Raw genomic sequence first — 20,894 nt, forward strand, 5'->3', positions numbered from 1 at the left:
GAAAACTAATAATACTTGATAAAATAATTTCCTTGGAACTTTTAGCTTTTAGCCCAAATTGCTTTTTCTCGATAGTTTTTTTGCTAGAACTCTGAGAAAGGTAACTGTCAGTTTTATAATGAAGAGCATGTACACGGTGATTAGAAAAATAGAGGCCAAACTTGTTAGGAGAGGATAAACAGTAGTTATATTTAGTAAATGAGAAATGATAAAAATGAAATGAAACAGGTATGAAGGAGCTGCAAGGCCCAGTCCCGAAAAGTCGGTGTCATGTGTATTGTCATAGTCATTTTGTCTGTCGTATGTGTCGATGTCTGCGTATAACTAGATGTAGTCGAGTCGGTTTGTGTCGATTCCGTCCAAGTATTCATCAAGTTAGTCCGAGTATTTGTCGTAGAGTCAATAGTCGGATGGTCGGGTAGTGCTAATGCGTATGCCCTGAAGCTATTTTTATTTCCGTAGTCACGAAAACATTGCATGGGACTGGGCCTTGCAGCGTCGGTGGAATTGGTTGAAGTGGTGATCGAAGTACTGGGATCGGAAAGTGTAGAGAAATAAGAATTGTTCGATGAACTTGCGAAGAAACCTTCTCTCAGCTCATCAAGACTTCCTGTCAAAGGGAAAACGGAGTTGACCGTTTACAAACAGATTTAATCATATTATATTTTTTTGGCATTGACGACTACCATGAATTACAAACCCAAAAATGATGGTTTTATTTCAGTGCATGGAAAGCAATATTTGAGCTCACTTGAAACTAAAAAGCCTATTAAAGTTATGTCAAACAATTCAGATGTCTATGGATGAACTGCTGACAATGTTGTAAGTTCTGCACACGTTAGCGGGACCACATTATAATCAGCGACTCTTAATTCTATCTGTAGAGAAACCATCTTTGTTAATTTACTTTTCAAGTCTTCCATTAACCTTTCCAAGGATCTCCTTAAACACAAAGTAACAACTCAGATGATTACTAGTTTCAATAAGCAGTAAATTTGACATCCACACTTACTTTTCGTGCCATTCTGGTGGCATCCATACTTATGGTTGCATATTTTGCAATAATTATTCTGACATCGATATTGACAGAATGATGACGTCATCTTGAATGATACTTCGGCGTCAAAGTCGTGATCTTCGAATGATTACAATTCAAAATCTAAAATAAAAATAGTTGAGCTTCATGAGTTATCATCTCTTGTCACTGTAGTTATTAACGAGTCGAAGAGTCTTTGGCCTAAATAATCTAATTCAGTTTAAAAGAGAAATTAAATAGCAACCTTGTAAGTAAACAGCATTAGTATTAGCATTGAACTTGTGACTTTGTACAAAACTTACATCTGAATAAGGCAGTGGTGACTGGCTTGTAAGCAATCTGGTTACAGAGGATAACAACTAGAAATCTTCGGAAAGGCAGCTTTTGTTGTCACTTCTGTCTATTGCAACAAGATCTGTGACATCACTAATTTCTGCAGAGTTCATGACCTATAAATAATGTACTCTTATTGCCCTTTATTATGCATATAATTTGATGATGTAAGAATTCGAGCTGGTTTAAAAAGTTGTAGGTTTTGAGCAAGCGTTACAAATTCAAGTTAAAGCCATTTGAAGGTTGTAAATGATTAAAATTGATCCTTCTAGCTATATATTGATTAATGCAATTAGGATATTCTCTATAGGACATAGAGTTGGTATCAGCAAGGGAAAGTCTGTACTCTAGTGGTCAGTGATAACCTGCTGGCACTGCTGCCATGCAGCATGTAATCAACCAATTACGTTCTACACTAAAGCCGTGTGAAATAATAGCATGATTGTATGGAGGCTAAACAAGCTTGGGTCAGGAGACTACAGTAATATTGTAATCTGTTAGATGAATGTCCAGCGTTGCGCAGACATTGAAAAACGTTCTTGCGCAAAATATTTATTTTTAATAAACATATAGGCTACAACATTAACCATTACAACTTTGATACAGATAGGTGTAAACTTTATTTACACCAGTGTTGTTGCTGTTTAGAGCTAATAAGACCGTGAGACACAAAACAAAGGAAATTTATTCGTTACGGGTAGTGTAGGAAAATTTTATTAGTTTAGCATTCCAAGAGTTGAGGCCAAGTCAAATTGGCCTAATACGTGATGACCAATGATAGTTGCCGGCGTTGAGTCATAAGCTAAGGTTTTGCTCAACTCATAGCGTGACGTTCTCTAACTTCTGTAGAAGGCAGCCAGATTTGAATAATTACTCTTAATTATTCAATTGTCAATTACTAAAGGATTATTTATTAGAGATTACAGGTTAGTTGCATATGCTATTTTATTTTATTATACCATGTTATGTTGTTTCTTGTCACTTTTCATTTGATGTTCAGTACTTTTACTTGCTATTGTACTGTAACTTTTCATACTTTATTGCATTCATAATTATTGTGCTTTGCAAGTTGGTATAGAAATGGTACTGAAATGTTATTTCAGGTTTCACGGTAAAAATAAAGTTTGTGAACCGCACACTTAACCAGTGAAATCGTCTCTATTAAAATCCTGAGTGAACTCAATATCTAGAGTTTCCAAAAAAGTCTACAGTGAAACCTTCCTCTAATCAACTGTGAGGACAATTGATAATCCAGTCAGCCTCAGTGTAGACAACACAAGAGCTGTTTCGGACCAATAAAGAAAAGATAACTCCAGTCAGCCACAGTGTAGGCAACACAAGAGCTGTTCTGGACCTATAAAGACAAGATGAATCCAGTCAGCCACAGTGTAGACAACACAAGAGCTGTTCCGGACCTATAACGGAAAGATAACTTTAGTCAGCCACAGTGTAGGCAACACAAGAGCTGTTCCGAATTTATAAAGAGAAGATAACTTTAGTCAGCCACAGTGTAGACAACATAAGAGCTGTTCTCGAACTGCAAGAAAAGATAACTCCATCCACTTAACAGTGTAGACAACACGTGAGGTGCACCAGAAACATACAGCCAAAGTGAAAAAAACCACTTGAGCTGAACTACAAACACTAAGATTAACTCATTTACGTTTTAGACATCAGGATCTGCATTACATCTTAGCAAAAGTCAACTGTGAGTATCTGGATAGAACCATTAATTTAAACTAACATTTTACTAATATACATACAATTGGTTATTCTGGATTTAGGCATTATTGTCATGCAGTTTTCATTTTAACTTTGCTATATATGTACCTATCTTCTGGCAACCTGTAGCTTGTGACTCACGTCGGCGATTTCTTTAAACAGCGCGCTTTTGGCCATTTACGTCAGCATGTCTGAGGTTGGGGACGCTTCCGCGATGCCACATACTGACGACACTGATGGTGTGCATAATGATATGCTAAACATAGATTCAATAGATGACAGTAATGAAAACTTGACTTCTAATAAAACGCAGGAAATAGCCAATTCAAATAATGATAGGGAATTCAATAGCGCTCTCACTTCCAGTGTAGTCGGCGAAAGCATGCGCTTGCGACGAAAGGTAAAACTTTCTAACATTGGGAGAGAAAGCCGAATTTCTGAGTTAAACCTTAAACTAACCAAACAAATCATGGTTCAGTACAAACTTATAAGGTCCAGCATAATGTAATAAGAGAAACTTCTATTGACACATTGTATGAAATTTGTGACAACGTTGATGCTAGAATTATCGAGACTCATGATATGTATAATGAGTTAGTCGCTCTATCTAGTACTGATATGGCATCAAATAAAATGATAGAAACAATAAAGCCCATGTATGATGGCCTTGTGATCACAGCTAATTCTCTGAAAGATTCAGTAGAGGAACACATGGAGACGCTTGAAGAATTGCAACTGCGGGAAGCTCAACAGAAAATTGCTGAAGCCAACAGAAAAATAGAAGAACAAGCAAGGCTGTTTGAGGAGATGGTAAGAGAGAGAGAATCTAGCTCTAACTATTCTTCAACATCCTCTGTAATGCATAGCGTAGAACAAATTAACAGAGCTGTCAACCAAACAAAGGAACCTGAGTTGCCATCTATTGAAGGAGACAGACACAACACAACCAGAATAAAACAAGAACAAGCACAATCATGCAGAGAAGTAGCTAGAATTACTGAGCAGATAGGTGTGAATGATCAGAGCAGAAGAAACCCAACCAGAGCTCTACCAGATAAGTCAAAAAGTACCATGGCTACTTCTGACACCACAAAGTCAGAACTATCAGTTGTAGAACAACTAGCAGCCTGCCTGACAGCAACATTTGGAAATTCACATAAATCCGTAGAACCCAGTGTATTTGAAGGAAATGTCTTAGAATTCAATGATTGGAAAGTAGACCTGGATTCCTACTTTTGTGCTGAACATATAGAGGGTAGCTACAGACTTCGACATCTCAAAAGATTTCTGAAAGGAGAAGCCAAGTTGTGTGTTGAAGGACATTTCAGCACAAACACAAATGATGCCTATCTGGCAGCTAGAACAACTTTAAAAAGCCGGTATGGAAATGAACAAAACATAGCTCGGTCTTTCAGAATGAAGCTGGATAAGTGGCCAAAAATTGTTTCCAAAGATGGGCTAGGCCTGAGAGACTTTGGAGATTTTTTGAGTCACTTAAGGAGTGCCATGCAGTCTGTTAAAATGCTGCAAGTTCTCAACGATTGCATTGAAAATGAAAGGATGGTGCAAAAGCTTCCTGAGTGGCTAGGGCTTTAATGGATAAAAGCAGTAGCAAAAGCTGATTCGGCTAACAAAACCTATCCAGACTTCAAAGAATTTGCAGAATTTATCAATGAAGAAGCTCACATCATGACATTTCCAATATCACAAACAATGATATCACTTAGTCATAAACCAAGCAAACATAATCAGAGTGATAAACTTAGCACAAAAAACAGAGCCATTAAAAGTTTTGCAGCTTCCATTGAACAAAAGAAGGAATGTATTTGTTGCAAATCAACTAACCACAACACTGCAGACTGTTACCGTCTCCAAAAAAGGTCCAAACCAGAAAAGGAAGAACTTATTCGAAAGAATGGACTATGTTTCAAATGTTTAAGGCATGGCCATCGATCGAAGGATTGTGATAAGAAGATAAGTTGTATGAAGTGTAAAAAAGGACATGCTACGGCTAATCACGACTCCAACTACCAGTATGGCAAGGCAACTTCAAACACTGGTGGATCTAATCGGGCTGATGCTGAAACAAAGCCACAAAAAACAATGAAAGCTCACAGTACCACTAAGGTACTGAAATGTCAAATAACAGAAGCGAACAATTTAACTAGCATGGCTGTACCTGTTTATATCTCAGCAGGCGCAGGTTGTGAAATGCTAGTTTACGCTCTTCTTGACAACATGTCGGACGCATGTTATGTATCAAAGGATGTAGTAGCAACATTAAAAGCGAGAACTAGTGAAACAGAGAAAAACGTCCCTATACACACCATTAACGGACCAGTAACTGAAGACATCGAAAGATTTGACGACATTATGCTGTGTGGTTATTTAACAAATAGCTATGCACATATTAGTGCCTACAAGCGTGAATACATATATTGTGACAGAAATCAGTTACCCACTAAAGAAAAGGCTGCTAGACTAGACCACCTAAATAAAATAGCAACACAATTCCCACCCTTGATGGACATACCAGTTGGACTTCTAATAGGAATGAACTCCACCGAAGTAATTCAGCCTTTAGAAACAAGACCAGCAGTTAATGGAAAAATGGGCAAAGCCTATGGAGTAAGAACGCTATTTGGGTGGACTATGTGTGGAGGTTTACTAGAAACCATCTACAAATCTAGAAAAACAGCCTATAAAGCAGACACGTCCAAAGATGTACGGTTGCTAAATATCCTGGAAAGAGACTTCCAACACACAAATGAGGATTCGTCCAACGATGTCAAATTTACAAAAATTTTAGAGACATCAACTCAGCAGAATTCAGCTGGAAATTATGTCATGCCTTTGCCATTCAAATCACCATTACCTATATTACCCAATAACAAGAAACAAGCTGAACATCGTCTACACATCTTGCTGAGAAAGTTCTCCAAAGATTTCGAATACAAATGCGAATACACAACATTTATGAACAACCTGATCAAGGCAGGGCATGCTGAAGAGGCAACATCGGCTGCTGCGGAGGCTCAAGTATGGTACATACCTCATTTTGGTGTCACACATAAACAGAAAAGAAAACTTCGCGTGGTCTTTGACGCTAGTTCCAAGTTCGATAGAGTCTCATTAAATGACATGCTGTTACCTGGACCAGATCACATCAACTCCTTACTTGGCATACTAATCAGATTTCGACGAGAGCCTGTAGCAGTAACATGCGACATTCAGCAAATGTACTACAACTTTCTGGTAGTTCCGGAGCACAGAGACTACTTACGATTTCTGTGGATGAATGATGGGGGTGAGGTCAAAGAGTTTAAAATGAATGTCCACCTGTTTGGTGCAACATCATCACCAGGTGTGGCAACCTTTGGATTACGAAGGTTAGCCAATGACTACAAGTCCCTCTCACCACTTGCCTCAAAGTTTCTACAGAATGAATTTTACGTCGACGATGGTGTAACGAGCGTTGCTACTGCTGAAGGTGCTGAAGGCCTAATCACAGCCTCAAGAAAAATGTGCTCAAAAGGGAACATAAGACTGCACAAATTTCTCTCTAATAACAAAGAAGTACTAGCCACAGTACCTATTTCTGAGCGTGGTGAATCTACTAAAGCTATAGACTTACTCACCGAAACACTTTCTAGTGCACGAACGCTTGGAATGAAATGGTGCTTAGAGACTGACACCTTTCACTTTGGCATCCCAGAACAACAAAACAAACCATCAACTAAAAGAGGCGCACTCTCAACCATAGCTCAAATTTACGACCCTATGGGGCTCATTTCACCTTTGGTTTTGAAAGGAAAGCAAATTCTCCAGAAAGTAGTTGCCTCAGAACAACTATGGGACCAACTCATGTGTCCGGATGACAAACAAAAATGGGAAGATTGGAGAACTGAAATAACCAATCTAACAGCATTGAGCATACCACGATGTTTCAAAACAGAAACCAACATAGTGAGCACTGAGTTGCATCACTTCAGTGATGCAAGTCTGAATGGTTATGGAGCTTGCTCATATATTAAACAGGTTAATGACAGTGGAAAAATTTTGTGCAACCTGATCTTAGCCAAATCACGAGTAGCCCCACTAAAAAAGCCCACTATTCCTAGGCTTGAGTTGCAGGGAGCTGTAACTGCAACTCGCCTCGCCAATGTGCTAAGGAAGGAGTTAAAGCTTAGTGTAGACAAAGAAACTTTTTGGAGTGATTCTCAAATATTTCTGGGGTACATATCCAATGATGTCAGAAAGTTTCATCTGAATGTTGCCAACAGGGTAAGTGAAATTAGGAAGACAACTGAACCCAAACAATGGAATTACGTTCTAACAGAATTCAATCCAGCAGACATAGCTTCTCGTGGAATAAGTGCTAAAGAAATCATTGATAATGACATGTGGTGGAATGGGCCCTCCTTTCTCAGAGACCCCGTTGCGCTAGATTTCAATAAGCGAAATTGGGTCAACACAACAGTTAATGAATCTGACCCAGAAGTACGAAAAAAGAGACTAGTTACCATGGCTACTTTCAACACACCAAGCATAACGAGAAAATTCACTCGATTCAGTAGTTGGAAGAAACTAGTGAACAGCATACCATTGCTAAAGAGCTTTGTCAAACAGAAACAGTGGATGTACAAAGAGTTGAAAACCAATGATCTGAAAGAAGCTGAATCGCTTATCTTAAAGATGGCGCAAGCAGAGAGTTATCCTATGAAGGAGAAGGAGAAGTCTCTCATCAAGCTCAACCCTAAGATTGATGACGAAGGTATAGTTCATGTTGGTGGGAGAGCCAGTGCTTCAACACTGAGTTATCAGCAGAAATACCCTATCATCATTCCTAAGAACTCTCACCTAGCATATCTTTTGACAGTGCATTACCATAAACAAATATCACATTTAGGAAGGAGAAGCACACTCGCAGCAATTAGAAATGCTGGAATATGGATGGTAAATGGAAGTGGTGTGGTAAAGCGCGTGCTTAACCAGTGTGTAGGCTGTGCTAGACTAAGAAAGGCACCAGAGACACAACTTATGGGAGAACTCCCCAAAGAAAGGATGGAGGCTACTCCTCCATTCACAAACATTGGAATCGGCAATTTTGGACCTTATTATGTGAAGGACAAGCGCACAAAGCTGAAAAGATGGGAACTTCTGATAACCTGTCTTTACTCTAGATCAGTTCATATAAAGGTCTTAGACGGCATGAGCGCAGACACTTTAATACAAGCCCTGAGATGCTTTATGGCCTTAAGAGGGCCCGTTCAAACAATATATTGTGACAATGGAACTAATTTTGTTGGAGCAAAGAATGAGATTGAAAAGCAATTAGAGATAACCGGTAAGGAAACTAAGCAATACTTGCTAAAGAACCGCATTCATTTCAAATTCAACTCACCTGAGGCAAGTCATCAAGGAGGAGCCATGGAAAGAATGATTCGTTCGGTTAGAGCAGTACTCAATGCAATGACCTTCATGCTGAAAAACAAACTAGACACCAAAACCCTAAGAACTTTTTTCTATGAAGCAGGGAATATCATCAACAGTAGGCCCCTGACCGCCACCTCGACAAGCGATCCCAAGGATCATGCGATTACACCTAATCATATCTTGACCATGAAAAGTCAATCATTACTGGCACCACCGCCTGGAAACTTTACCGAAGATGATTTGTATAGCAGCAAACGGTGGAAGATAGTCCAAACAGCAGCAGAAGAGTTCTGGAAAACAGAGTATCTAAACAGCATAACAATTCGTCAGAAATGGACAAGGACGAGACCAAATGTCAAAAAAGGAGACATTGTCATTGTCAAAGACAACCAGGCAGCTAGAAATGATTGGAAGCTAGGTAGAGTGACTGAAACTATTTCAGGCTCAGGCGGCTTGGTGCGCAACCTAAAAATCAAAATAGGGAACCGATTTCTTGATAAAAAAGGTTTACCCATGCACCCACCAACTGTTCTGCAGAGGTCAGTACACAGTGTAGTAGTTTTGCTGAGCACTTAGATTAGCAACTATATATCATGTAAGATTATTCATTTTCCATAATTTAGTGTGAATTAATCAACAATCAATAAACCAAAAACAAACAAAAACTATGAAGGCCTATTACAATAAATTTAAGAAATTTAGATGGGAGTGTAGGAAAATTTTATTAGTTTAGCATTCCAAGAGTTGAGGCCAAGTCAAATTGGCCTAATACGTGATGACCAATGATAGTTGCCGGCGTTGAGTCATAAGCTAAGGTTTTGCTCAACTCATAGCGTGACGTTCTCTAACTTCTGTAGAAGGCAGCCAGATTTGAATAATTACTCTTAATTATTCAATTGTCAATTACTAAAGGATTATTTATTAGAGATTACAGGTTAGTTGCATATGCTATTTTATTTTATTATACCATGTTATGTTGTTTCTTGTCACTTTTCATTTGATGTTCAGTACTTTTACTTGCTATTGTACTGTAACTTTTTATACTTTATTGAATTCATAATTATTGTGCTTTGCAAGTTGGTATAGAAATGGTACTGAAATGTTATTTCAGGTTTCACGGTAAAAATAAAGATTGTGAACCGCACACTTAACCAGTGAAATCGTCTCTCTTAAAATCCTGAGTGAACTCAATATTTAGAGTTTCCAAAAAACTCTACAGGTAGCGATCACCAGTGCTAGTTAATAATTCGTGCTTCGAGTGTGAATGTTTTATTCAATGTAATTAATGTAGCTATAATCATTCATCGCTAGGGTCAGTTGAACGATCATAGTGTACAATAGAAGCTTCTTAACGCATACCTTCCACATCGTAAATTCCAGTTACCGTAAAGAATTTATGTGGAGTTTTTTCTTCCTATTACGTAAAAAGTTCCATATAACATGAAGTGTCGTCGGGTGAGCTCTCAATATCGATTTGTATGGTACCGTGTATCGCTGCACTTGAGAGGAAAAACGACGTGTGTATAGCGTTATATTTATTATATATACAACTTGTGTGACATTCTAGTTCGTCGTGATAGATCGTGATGTGTGTCAACAAAATAGAAGATGGGTAGCTGCGCAATGTTCGTAAATGCTTGAAGTCGATCTATTGGTGCAGGCGTTACAGCGTCGGTCGATCAACCTGAATGTTACGAGTTGGAGTATCATTGAAAATTATATTTTATCCTAACTTTGATCCTTCCGTACAGATAGACGACGAACAGGTAGTACTGCTTTTTTAACAATAAAAATATTTTTCGTTTTGGTTTCAGGTAGACGTATAAAATATTTGTTATTAGTTTTACTTAGCAGAACAGGCTTTGCTGTTTAGTGAATTGCTGTAAATGACCGTCGAAGATGTGCGTTTCCCATCAACTTATTTTATTGTGAAGTTACCGCAGTCATGGTTCATAAAACGAGTGAGGTGAATCAGAGAAAATCGAAAAGTTGTCGATGCAAACCAATAATATTGAAGTTACGGTACAGCCCACCAATTAAAAAGTTAAAGGTTGACTTGCAGCAAAATTCACATTACAGTTATTTGGTATCAAAAGATTCACCATGTCTTACTCTGTTGCGTTGTAGGTGCCAAATATGTAGAAAGGTGAGTACAAGCTCTTAAAAACTCAAAAACGAAAAGCCGTCGTAGATTGGAATCTCCTTATTTCTCTGACGTAGCCACGAAATGTGGTTATCGTCTTGTCACGTGTTGTTCTCACGAAAAGTGAAAAGCCAATAAAAAGCTCAATAAAAAACTTATCGTAGCCCTAGTTTATGACAAACACTTCGGGTTTTACCGAAGACCCCGTATCAAATATAGATGCTCGCTACTTTACAGTTTTGTTTCAGTTTGGTCTTATTGGCAAGTCGTAATCTAATCATGTGACCCAATACTTCGCAAATAATTTCTGCAGCACTTTTCGATTATCACAAGTGACAACAGGCTCGTCATGATTATCAGACAATTATATGTACTCCTTCAAGCAAAGGCTAAAAAATTAAACGAACTTTTACGGTAAGTTATAAGATGTCACGGCTGAAAGTGACAGCATTATATACGATGACGATAAAACAGACGTGTAAGAACAATAGACATAGTTTTATTGGATGCGTGAAGTATATTTGGGAAAATGTTTTGACGAATAAGGTTGCATGAAAGCGTAGACAGAAACCATCTCTCACAACTACATCACATTTGAGCCGTTTTGGAAAGGGAATCCAAACTACGGCGGTCTCGTGTGGCTGCTATTTTCTGTTCGTTTTGGAGCTTTTAAGAGCTTGTAAGCACTTTTCCACATATTTGGCACCTACAACACAACAGAGTAAGGCATGGTGAATCTTTTCATACCAAATAACTGTAATGTGAATTTTGTTGCAAGTCAACCTTTAAGCCAAGTTTTTTCTTTTGTTATGCCCCAAGAGATAAGTTTCGAAATATCTTGGAACGGTTTCTTTGAAATTATCTTGGAACACTAATATCCACGTGGATTTTATCGTTCGTATAACGTAAAATCCCTGGAACGAACTATTTACGTTGTAGGAGCGCCTATGGTATTGGTTGAGATCGCTAGTTTTTCAAGTCTGGAGGTACCGAGATCAAATCCTTTGCGAAGCAGATTTTCTATTGCTAGATTTTCATCACTATAATGGGACACGGAGGTGACAGATAAAAAGACAAACACTGAGATTTATATACTCCTACGGGGCAATACTATTAACAGAGTTATATTTCGTGAAATTTATCTTTTCATGCATTTTCGTGGACTATTTTATTCGCGGAGGAACGCGTACGCGAATAAATTAATCCGTAAATCCGGCTAGCAATAACAGCCAGCTCACACTCGTATAACACATGTTTAACCTTATGTATGACTTTTTTTATTCTATAGATAGACGTATTTGCAATGCAAATTGTATACATACCATGTCTAAATCAAGATGATTATTGTCATTTTCATCATTTACTTCAGCATTAGAATGAGAAACTGCAAGAGTGATTTATGACGACATGCTGAATTTTGAAAATGTGACAACCTTGGATAATTTTGTAAAGAGTTGCGATGCATTGGCAATGCGTGCAATTCTAACCCCTGATGATAGTTACAACAAAGTTTAGAGCTCAGCTATGTTTACTGTCTACGCCGGGAGATTATTCTTTAATTTTATGTCCTAATTATTCTCCCCTTTTTTCAAATAGAGAGCCAGCAACTCTAATTGTTTATAGATTTTAACCATTCATGGAGTGTCTAGCCGCGAATTTGTAACATGGTTTGAAAATATCATGCTGTAGTGTATAGATTATCCTAAATAATTTATTGTTCGTGGTGAATATACACATTTAAGCTTGAGTTGTCACACCTTGGCCAATTAAGTTTTTGAAGGCGCATCCATTTTAGAAAGTATGTACCTTTCTAAAAAGAAAGGTACATACTTTCTAACAACGGTATTAGCAACAACACCTTGCTGTTGTTAGTAATAGGAAAATATTCACAAGTTTAGAAGTAGTTACAGTTAGATTGATCTATGAGGTCTCATACTGACAAGTGCTAGGAGGTTTTGCCATGGTTCTTATGCTTGCAACACTTTTAAGATAACTTCATGAACATCAAATATTCCGATATGTTTTGATTTTTACGTTTTGAAGTAAACTAATAATACTAGCTAAAATAATTTCCTTGGAACTTTTAGCCTTTAGCCCAAATTGCTTTTTCTCGTTAGTTTTTTTGCTAGAACTCTGCGAAAAGTAACTGTCAGTTTTATAATCAAGAGCATGTAGACAGTGATTAGAAAGATAGAGGCCAAACTTGTTAGGAGAGGATAAACAGTAGTTATATTTAGTAAATGAGAAATGATAAAAATGAAATAAAACAGGTATGAAGGAGCTGCAAGGCCCAGTCCCGAAAAGTCGGTGTCATGTGTGTTGTCATAGTCATTTTGTCTGTCGCATGTGTCGAAGTCTGCGTATAGCTAGATGTAGTCGGGTCGGTTTGAGTCGATTCAGTCCAAGTATTCATCAAGTTAGTCCGAGTGTTTGTCGTAGAGTCAATAGTCGGATGGTCGGGTAGTGCTAATGCGTATGCCCTGAAGCTATTTTTATTTCCGTAGTCGCGAAAACATTGCATGGGACTGGGCCTTGCAGCGTCGGTGGAGTTGGTTGAAGTGGTGATTGAAGTACTGGGATCGGAAAGTGTAGAGAAATAAAAATTGTTCGATGAACTTGCGAAGAAACCTTCTCTCAGCTCATGAAGACTTCCTGTCAAAGGGAAAACAGAGTTGACCGTTTACAAACAGATTTAATCATATTATATTTTTTGGCGTTGACGACTACCATGAATTACAAACCCGAAAATGATGGTTTTATTTCAGTGCATGGAAAGCAATATTTGAGCTCACTTGAAACTAAAAAGCCTATTAAAGTTATAATGTCACACAATTCAGATGTCTTTGGATGAACTGCTGACAATGTTGTAAGTTCTGCACACGTTAGCGGGACCACATTATAATCAGTGACTCTTAATTCTATCCGTAGAAAAGCCATCTTTGTTAATTTACTTTTTATGTCTTCCATTAACCTTTTCAAGGATCTGCTTGGATACAAAGTAACAACTCAGATGATTACTAGCTACAATAAGCAGTAAATTTGACATCTACACTTACTTTTCGTGCCATCCTGGTGGCATCCATACTTATGGTTGCATATTTTGCAATAATTATTCTGACATCGATATTGACAGAATGATGACATCATCTTGAATGATACTTCAGCGTCAAAGTCGTGATCTTCGAATGATTACAATTCGAAATCTAAAATAAAAATAGTTGATCTTCATGAGTTATCATCTCTTGTCACTGTAGTTATTAACGAGTCGAAGAGTCTTTGGCCTAAATAATCTAATTCAGTTTAAAAGAGAAATTAAATAGCAAACTTGTAAGTAAACAGCAATAGTATTAGCATTGAACTTGTGACTTTGTACAAAACTTACATCTGAATAAGGCAGTGGTGACTGGCTTGTAAGCAATCTGGTTACAGAGGATAACAACTAGAAATCTTCGGAAAGGCAGCTTTTGTTGTCGCTTCTGTCTATTGCAACAAGATCTGTGACATCACTAATTTCTGCAGAATTCATGACCTATAAGTAATGTACTCTTATTGCCCTTTATTATGCATATAATTTGATGATGTAAGAATTTGAGCTGGTTTAAAAAGTTGTAGGTTTTGAGCAAGCGTTACAAATTCAAGTTAAAGCCATTTGAAGGTTGTAAATGATTAAAATTGATTCTTCTAGCAATATATTGATTAATGCAATTAGGATCTTCTCTATAGGACATAGAGTAGGTATCAGCAAGGGAAAGTCTGTACTCTGTAGTGGTCAGTGATAACCTGCTGGCACTGCTGCCATGCAGCATGTAATGAACCAATTCAGTTCTACACTAAAGCCGTGTGAAATAATAGCATGATTGTATGGAGGGTAAACAACCTTGGGTCAGGAGACTACAGTAATATTCTAGTCTATTACTGAATGGCCGGCGTTGCACAGGCGATAAAAAGATTGTTTTCACAAAAAATTATTTTTATTAAACTTATACAACATTTAATACTGTAAATTTTAAATCAAGGTGTTTTGCTTATTTCTGCTGTGTTTATTTCTGTGTAATTCATACTGTACAGGCTGCAGTGCCTACTACAGATCTATACCGAGTGCACTAGTTTTGTTGGCTACGTGAAATTAAACATTTTCCTATCGGACTAGGTTACTTCTCGGCATTGCGGGGTTGATAAATTTATTACCTAATGAATTTGAGTAACCGACCTAGTAAACTTGTTGTATAAAACTTTACAAAAACAATAGTCACGTTTGAAGCCAGCTTTATAATCGGTACTTTGCGTGTAATGATAGACTGTGCTAGTTATTAATCGCAAGTGCTCTAAATGTTAGTATTTTAACCGATACAATGAATTTCTTCACTATTATTCATCCCTATGTTAGGTTGGATGCATAGTCTAATGGGTAAGCTCACTGTCGCTGAGATGGGAGGTTCCAAAATGAAAACCTTTGCGAAGTGGATTTTTTGTTTCTGAAACTTTATTGTTATAACTACACACCTGAACAGACAATGAAAGAAAAACATTGAGGATTTCATGTATGTACATGTAGATGAACACGCATATATCTGGTGTGTGGCATTTATCTGCATTTATCTAGCATTATCTGCATAATGCTACCTGCAATGTTGAGCGTGAAGCCATGAAAGATTGGCATGTACAATCAATAAGGATGTGCCCAATTTGTTCCATAGTATACAACTATAACTCTCTGGTTGTATATATTTCCTCAAGTCATATTTGTACTAGACCATACTGTGTGACTATATGGTTGTATATATTTCCTGGAGTCATATTTGTACTAGACCATACTGTGTGACTATATGGTTGTATATACTTCCTGGAGTAATATTTTTATTAAACCATATTGTGTAACTATATGGTTTTATATAACCCCTGGTGTCTTATTTGTATTAAACCATATTGTGTATCTATATGGTTGTATATACCTTCTGGAGTCATATTCATATTAAACCATATTGTGTTACTATATGGTTGTATATACCTTCTGGAGTGATATTTATATTAAACCATATTGTGTAACTATATGGTTGTTTATACTTCCTGGAGTATTATTTATATTAAACCATACTGTGTAACTATATGGTTGTATATCCTTCCTGGAGTCATATCTATATTACCGTATTTATATTACCGTAATAGAGGAAATATTAAATATATATGTATATTTATATATGCATATATACATATACACACACTACAAACTATATAGTTTATACCATAAACTACATAGTTTATACCATAAACCATATAGTTTATACTACAAACTTGCTATGAACTCGACTGTTGGTGCACCCGAGACATAGTGCTAATAACATAACATAACATCCATGTCTATGTTCTTACACTCAGTCACACTCAGCTCAACACTGAAAAGTCTAGCAAATGTATTTTAACATCATATTTATATTAAACCATATTGTGTAACTATATTGTTGTATATACTTGCTGGAGTCATATTTATATTAAACCATACTGTGTAACTATATGGTTGTTTATACTTCCTGGAGTATTTTTTATATCAAACCATACTGTGTAACTATATGGTTGTATATACTTCCTGGAGTCATATTTATATTAAACCATATTGTGTAACTATATGGTTGCATATAAATGTATATGATGTTGACCCTTCACCTTCAGTTGTCAATAGGCATCCCGTTTTGCAAAGATATCACACATTGAGAATGAACTTGCAGTTGCGAGAGGTCGAGAGTAGATGCGATGATCTGATAAAGAATTGCGCTAACCCAATTATATTGACGCCAGCCACCTTGGAGAATGTGACAATCAGGAAAAGGCCAGATGAACCTTTGGTGAGCATCGTGTGATAACTTCCAGCTGTTTCAAGGTGAAGCAATGATGAAACGGAAAGAGCTTTCAGTTTCAAACTGAAATACTTGCAGCTTTAATATATTGATATAGCTCATCATTTCTTCAAATTTCTAACGATCAACTTACGCAAAATTTTAGTAGATTTCATTAGAAAGTATAAGCGTTTTTCTATTATTTGCGATCGATTGGTTTTGATGTTTGAGGTGGTCTGACTGCCAAGACTTTTCTATATTAAAGGTTTACTTGCAACAAAATTCACATTACAGCTATTTGGTATCAAAAGGTTCACCATGTCTTACTCCGCTGCGTTGTAGGTGCAAAATATGTGGAAATGTGATTGCAAGCTTTTAAAATCTCCAAAACCAATAGTTAATCGCAGCCATCAGGGAAACGCCGTAGTTTGGAATCTCTTCATTTCGATGACATACTCAAACATTTTGGTTAATGTTTTGACACGTGATGGTATCACGTGAAATGAAAGGCCAATAAAAGGCTCAATATAAAACATTTAGTAGCACTAGTTTATGACAAAAACTTCGCATTCTACCGTAAAGCCCGTACCAAATATAGATGCTAGCTACTTCAGTTTTGTTTCAGCTTGGTCTAATGATCTAGTCGTAATCTGATCATGTGACCCATACTTTCTGACAAATATCATGAGCAATTTCTGTAGCATTTTTCGACTATCTCGGACGACCAACAGGCTCGTCATGTTTATCAGAGGATGATATGCCTTCTTTCGAGCTAAGGTTAAAATATAAAACAAATTTTTATGGTTGGTTTTGAGATATCAGTGTTCAAAGTGACAGCATTACAATTACAATGACAATGAAATAGAGGTGTAAAGACAATAGACATAGTTTTATCGAATGAGTGATGTACAGTTGTGAAAATATTTCGACGAATGAGGTTGCATGAAAGTGTAAACAGAAGCCATTGTGTTTAGCTACGTTCCATTTGATCTGTTATGGAAAGGGATTCCAATCTACGGCGGTTTCGTAATAGCTGCGATTAATTGTTCGTTTTTTTAGCTTTCAATAGCTTGTAATCACATTTCCACATATTTTGCACCTACAACACTGCAGAGTAAAAATGTAATGTGAATTTTGTTGCAAGTCAACCTTTGTTGAACTTTAGTAAATCCAGTATTTCTAGTACAAAGTTCTAGTAAATCTTATTAAAAAGTATCAGGTATTTTTTTATCATTTGCGATTGTTTTTGATGTTTGAGGTGATCTGACTGTCAGGATGTTTCAAGATTAACAAAACTGACAATACTTGATAGTGGTTCAAACACTGAGATTGTGGTTCAAACACTGAGATTGTGGTTCAAACACTGAGATTAAGTGAAAGTACTATTATGACGTCTATTATAGACATATTGTAGCTATTATGACATTTATAGTTGCAAGGAGACAGACAGAATAGAGACACATAACGCTGCAACCTTTGTTGAATTTTAGTAAATCCAGTATTTCTAGTACAAAGTTCTAGTAAATCTTATTAAGAAGTATCGGGTATTTTTCTATTATTTGCGATTGTTTTTGATGTTTGAGCTGATCTGACTGTCAGGATGTTTATAGATTAACAAAATTGACAATACTTGATTGTGGTTCAAACACTGAGATTGTGGTTCAAACACTGAGATTAAGTGAAAGTACTATTATGACGTCTATTATAGACATATTGTAGCTATTATGACATTTATAGTTGCAAAGAGACAGACAGAATAGAGACACATAACGCTGCAACCTTTGTTGAATTTTAGTAAATCCAGTATTTCTAGTACAAAGTTCTAGTAAATCTTATTAAGAAGTATCGGGTATTTTTCTATTATTTGCGATTGTTTTTGATGTTTGAGCTGATCTGACTGTCAGGATGTTTATAGATTAACAAAATTGACAATACTTGATTGTGGTTCAAACACTGAGATTGTGGTTCAAACACTGAGATTAAGTGAAAGTACTATTATGACGTCTATTATAGACATATTGTAGCTATTATGACATTTATAGTTGCAAAGAGACAGACAGAATAGAGACACATAACGCTGCAACCTTTGTTGAATTTTAGTAAATCCAGTATTTCTAGTACAAAGTTCTAGTAAATCTTATTAAGAAGTATCGGGTTATTTTTCTATTAATTGCGATTTTTTTTACGTTTGAGCTGATCTGACTGTCAGGATGTTTATAGATTAACAAAATTGACAATACTTGATTGTGGTTCAAACACTGAGATTGTGGTTCAAACACTGAGATTGTGGTTCAAACGATGAGATTAAGTGAAAGTACTATTATAACGTATATTATAGACATATTGTAGCTATTATGACACTTATAGATGCCAAGAGACTGACCGAATAGAGACACATAACGCTGCAACTTGAACACAACAGCTGATATCAACTATACCAACTGATAATGTCATTTTTTCATGCATTTTCCCTCTAAGCGCTTTAACTGTGATCCAAATTAATGTTTTCGACTTAAATCATGAAATATTCTGGGAGTTCTGGTGACTTCAGACGCGAAGGACAATCGCTAAAATAAAATAATTATACTAAAGTTTTGTCAAAGTTAATCTTTAAACAGTCACTTCAAAAATTGATGTAATTATTAGAGACATGAAAACAGTTGCTGCGGGACTAGTATTTCCATCACCACATTGTATAATGAGAACACTATGCTACGGACTATTTACTGGTGTAAACATGAATGGGTTTGTGATAGTCTGAATATTGTTATTAGAGACAAACACCGAAGTATTGTGTGATTAACACCAATATACGGGGATATATTGTGAACCAGCTTCAACTAGGCTTGCTGAAAAACTTCACACCATTTACTATGTATTATCGCTGCTCAGTTTTATATGCGCAGAGCCTTTGTAAAAGCTTGATTAAAATAACATTTCACAGTCAGCCATCAACTTCTCACCTCGAGATATGAATCGTCCAATAAACAGTTGAAACTTTGAATGATTATCTACTTAGTATTTTGTTAACATTTTACATCATAAACTGTACTGTATATTACATACTAAAAATAAAAGCGGGTAAATATAGATTGTGTTTATTTGTAATGAAAGTTTTTCTATCTATGATGATGAGAAGAGAAAACAAAAAAGTAAATATTTCGTATGTTTTGCTCTTATAACATCGAAAACTTCAGGCCTGTATTCCATGGTTGCAAGTTGGGGCGGCTGCAAATCTTAGGCGACTTCTTATAAACACCTGGAAGTTTGGTGGCGGTGTAAGCCCTCCAACTGGGTTTGGGGCAGCACCCCAAAGATCTGGACCTTTTAAGCATCAACAACCCTCAAAGTATGCGTAAATGCAATCAATTGTAAGCATCAAAATCTACATAAATATATTGTTTGTGGTAGGCAAAACCTTTTTTTATTCAACAAACGATATAAAACTCATGACACTACAGATTTCTGTAAGGGACATTGACAGAACAAGAGCTATTACATCTTTATTGTAATAGCTCTCTTTCTGTCAATGTGTACCTGGCAGAATCTTTCACAACTGAATCTGCATCTATTTCAACATCTTTATGTATGTGTAATATTAGAAGATTATTTAGACGAACCTGCCCCATAGTGCTCCTTATCAATGTTTTGATTCGGTTGTGTTATGATAAGGAAATTGCAAGTTTGGAAGTCTTTTTCACACCCCCACTATATGCAATAAAGTTCAGTTTCCAAGTCTTAACGAAGTGTCACAAGATCACTCATTTGGCGAGATCACCACGAGACACTATAGAACGCTATTTGCTAGTAAGTTAGTTTTTGGAAATTCAAGTGAATGAGATTAGACTGCAATTCCTAGTATTTAGCCGCCGAAAATCATTAAAAAGTTGGGACGGCTCAGCTGACAAACTGCCACAGGGAATATGGGCCTGGAAAACATTCTAGTTGAAGATACAATACCAAAAACTGCAAAAATTGATAATGAAACAGTAAAAATTGCAACTGATCAGTTACATCAGAACTCATCTGAAAAATAATATAAACAGCAATTGCACGATTACTTCACATCTTTGAAGGAAAATCTTCGTCCAAAACTATTGAGGGTAACTCGACCGGAGGAGTTGTCTCCCTAGCAAATCTCTTGGTTGAGGGACGTCATGCCAGACGATCCCTTTTTTGTAAAGAATTTATGAAGCATAACTTGCTTCTCCCTTTGTTAAAGGTTGACTTGCAACAAAATTCACATTACAGTTATTTGGTATCCAAAAATTCACCATGTCTTACTCTGTTGTGTTGTAAGTGCCAAATATGTGGAAATGTGATCACAAGCTCTTAAAAGCTCAAAAACGAAAAGCCGGCGTAAATTGGAATCTCTTTATTTCGATGACGTAAC

The 20,894-nt window shown here is 36.6% G+C and overlaps 2 protein-coding genes across 2 annotated transcripts in view; both read left to right on the top strand.

Annotated features, from left to right (window-relative positions):
• Window positions 1-20,894, top strand: part of LOC137404075 (uncharacterized) — a 47,386-nt gene that overhangs the window by 15,810 nt on the left and 10,682 nt on the right. Inside the window, exon 6 of the mRNA XM_068090232.1 lies at window positions 16,394-16,510. Within this exon, the coding sequence (XP_067946333.1) occupies window positions 16,394-16,510 (117 nt within the window). The remainder of the gene's footprint in view (window positions 1-16,393; window positions 16,511-20,894) is intronic.
• Window positions 3,710-9,103, top strand: LOC137404076 (uncharacterized). The gene is given in 4 exon segments (XM_068090233.1): window positions 3,710-4,580; window positions 4,737-5,079; window positions 5,643-5,685; window positions 5,687-9,103. Coding segments are annotated over 4 exon segments (4,674 nt in total).

Source organism: Watersipora subatra, chromosome 9, assembly GCF_963576615.1.
Source record: "Watersipora subatra chromosome 9, tzWatSuba1.1, whole genome shotgun sequence".
NCBI classification, from domain to species: Eukaryota; Metazoa; Bryozoa; class Gymnolaemata; order Cheilostomatida; family Watersiporidae; genus Watersipora; species Watersipora subatra.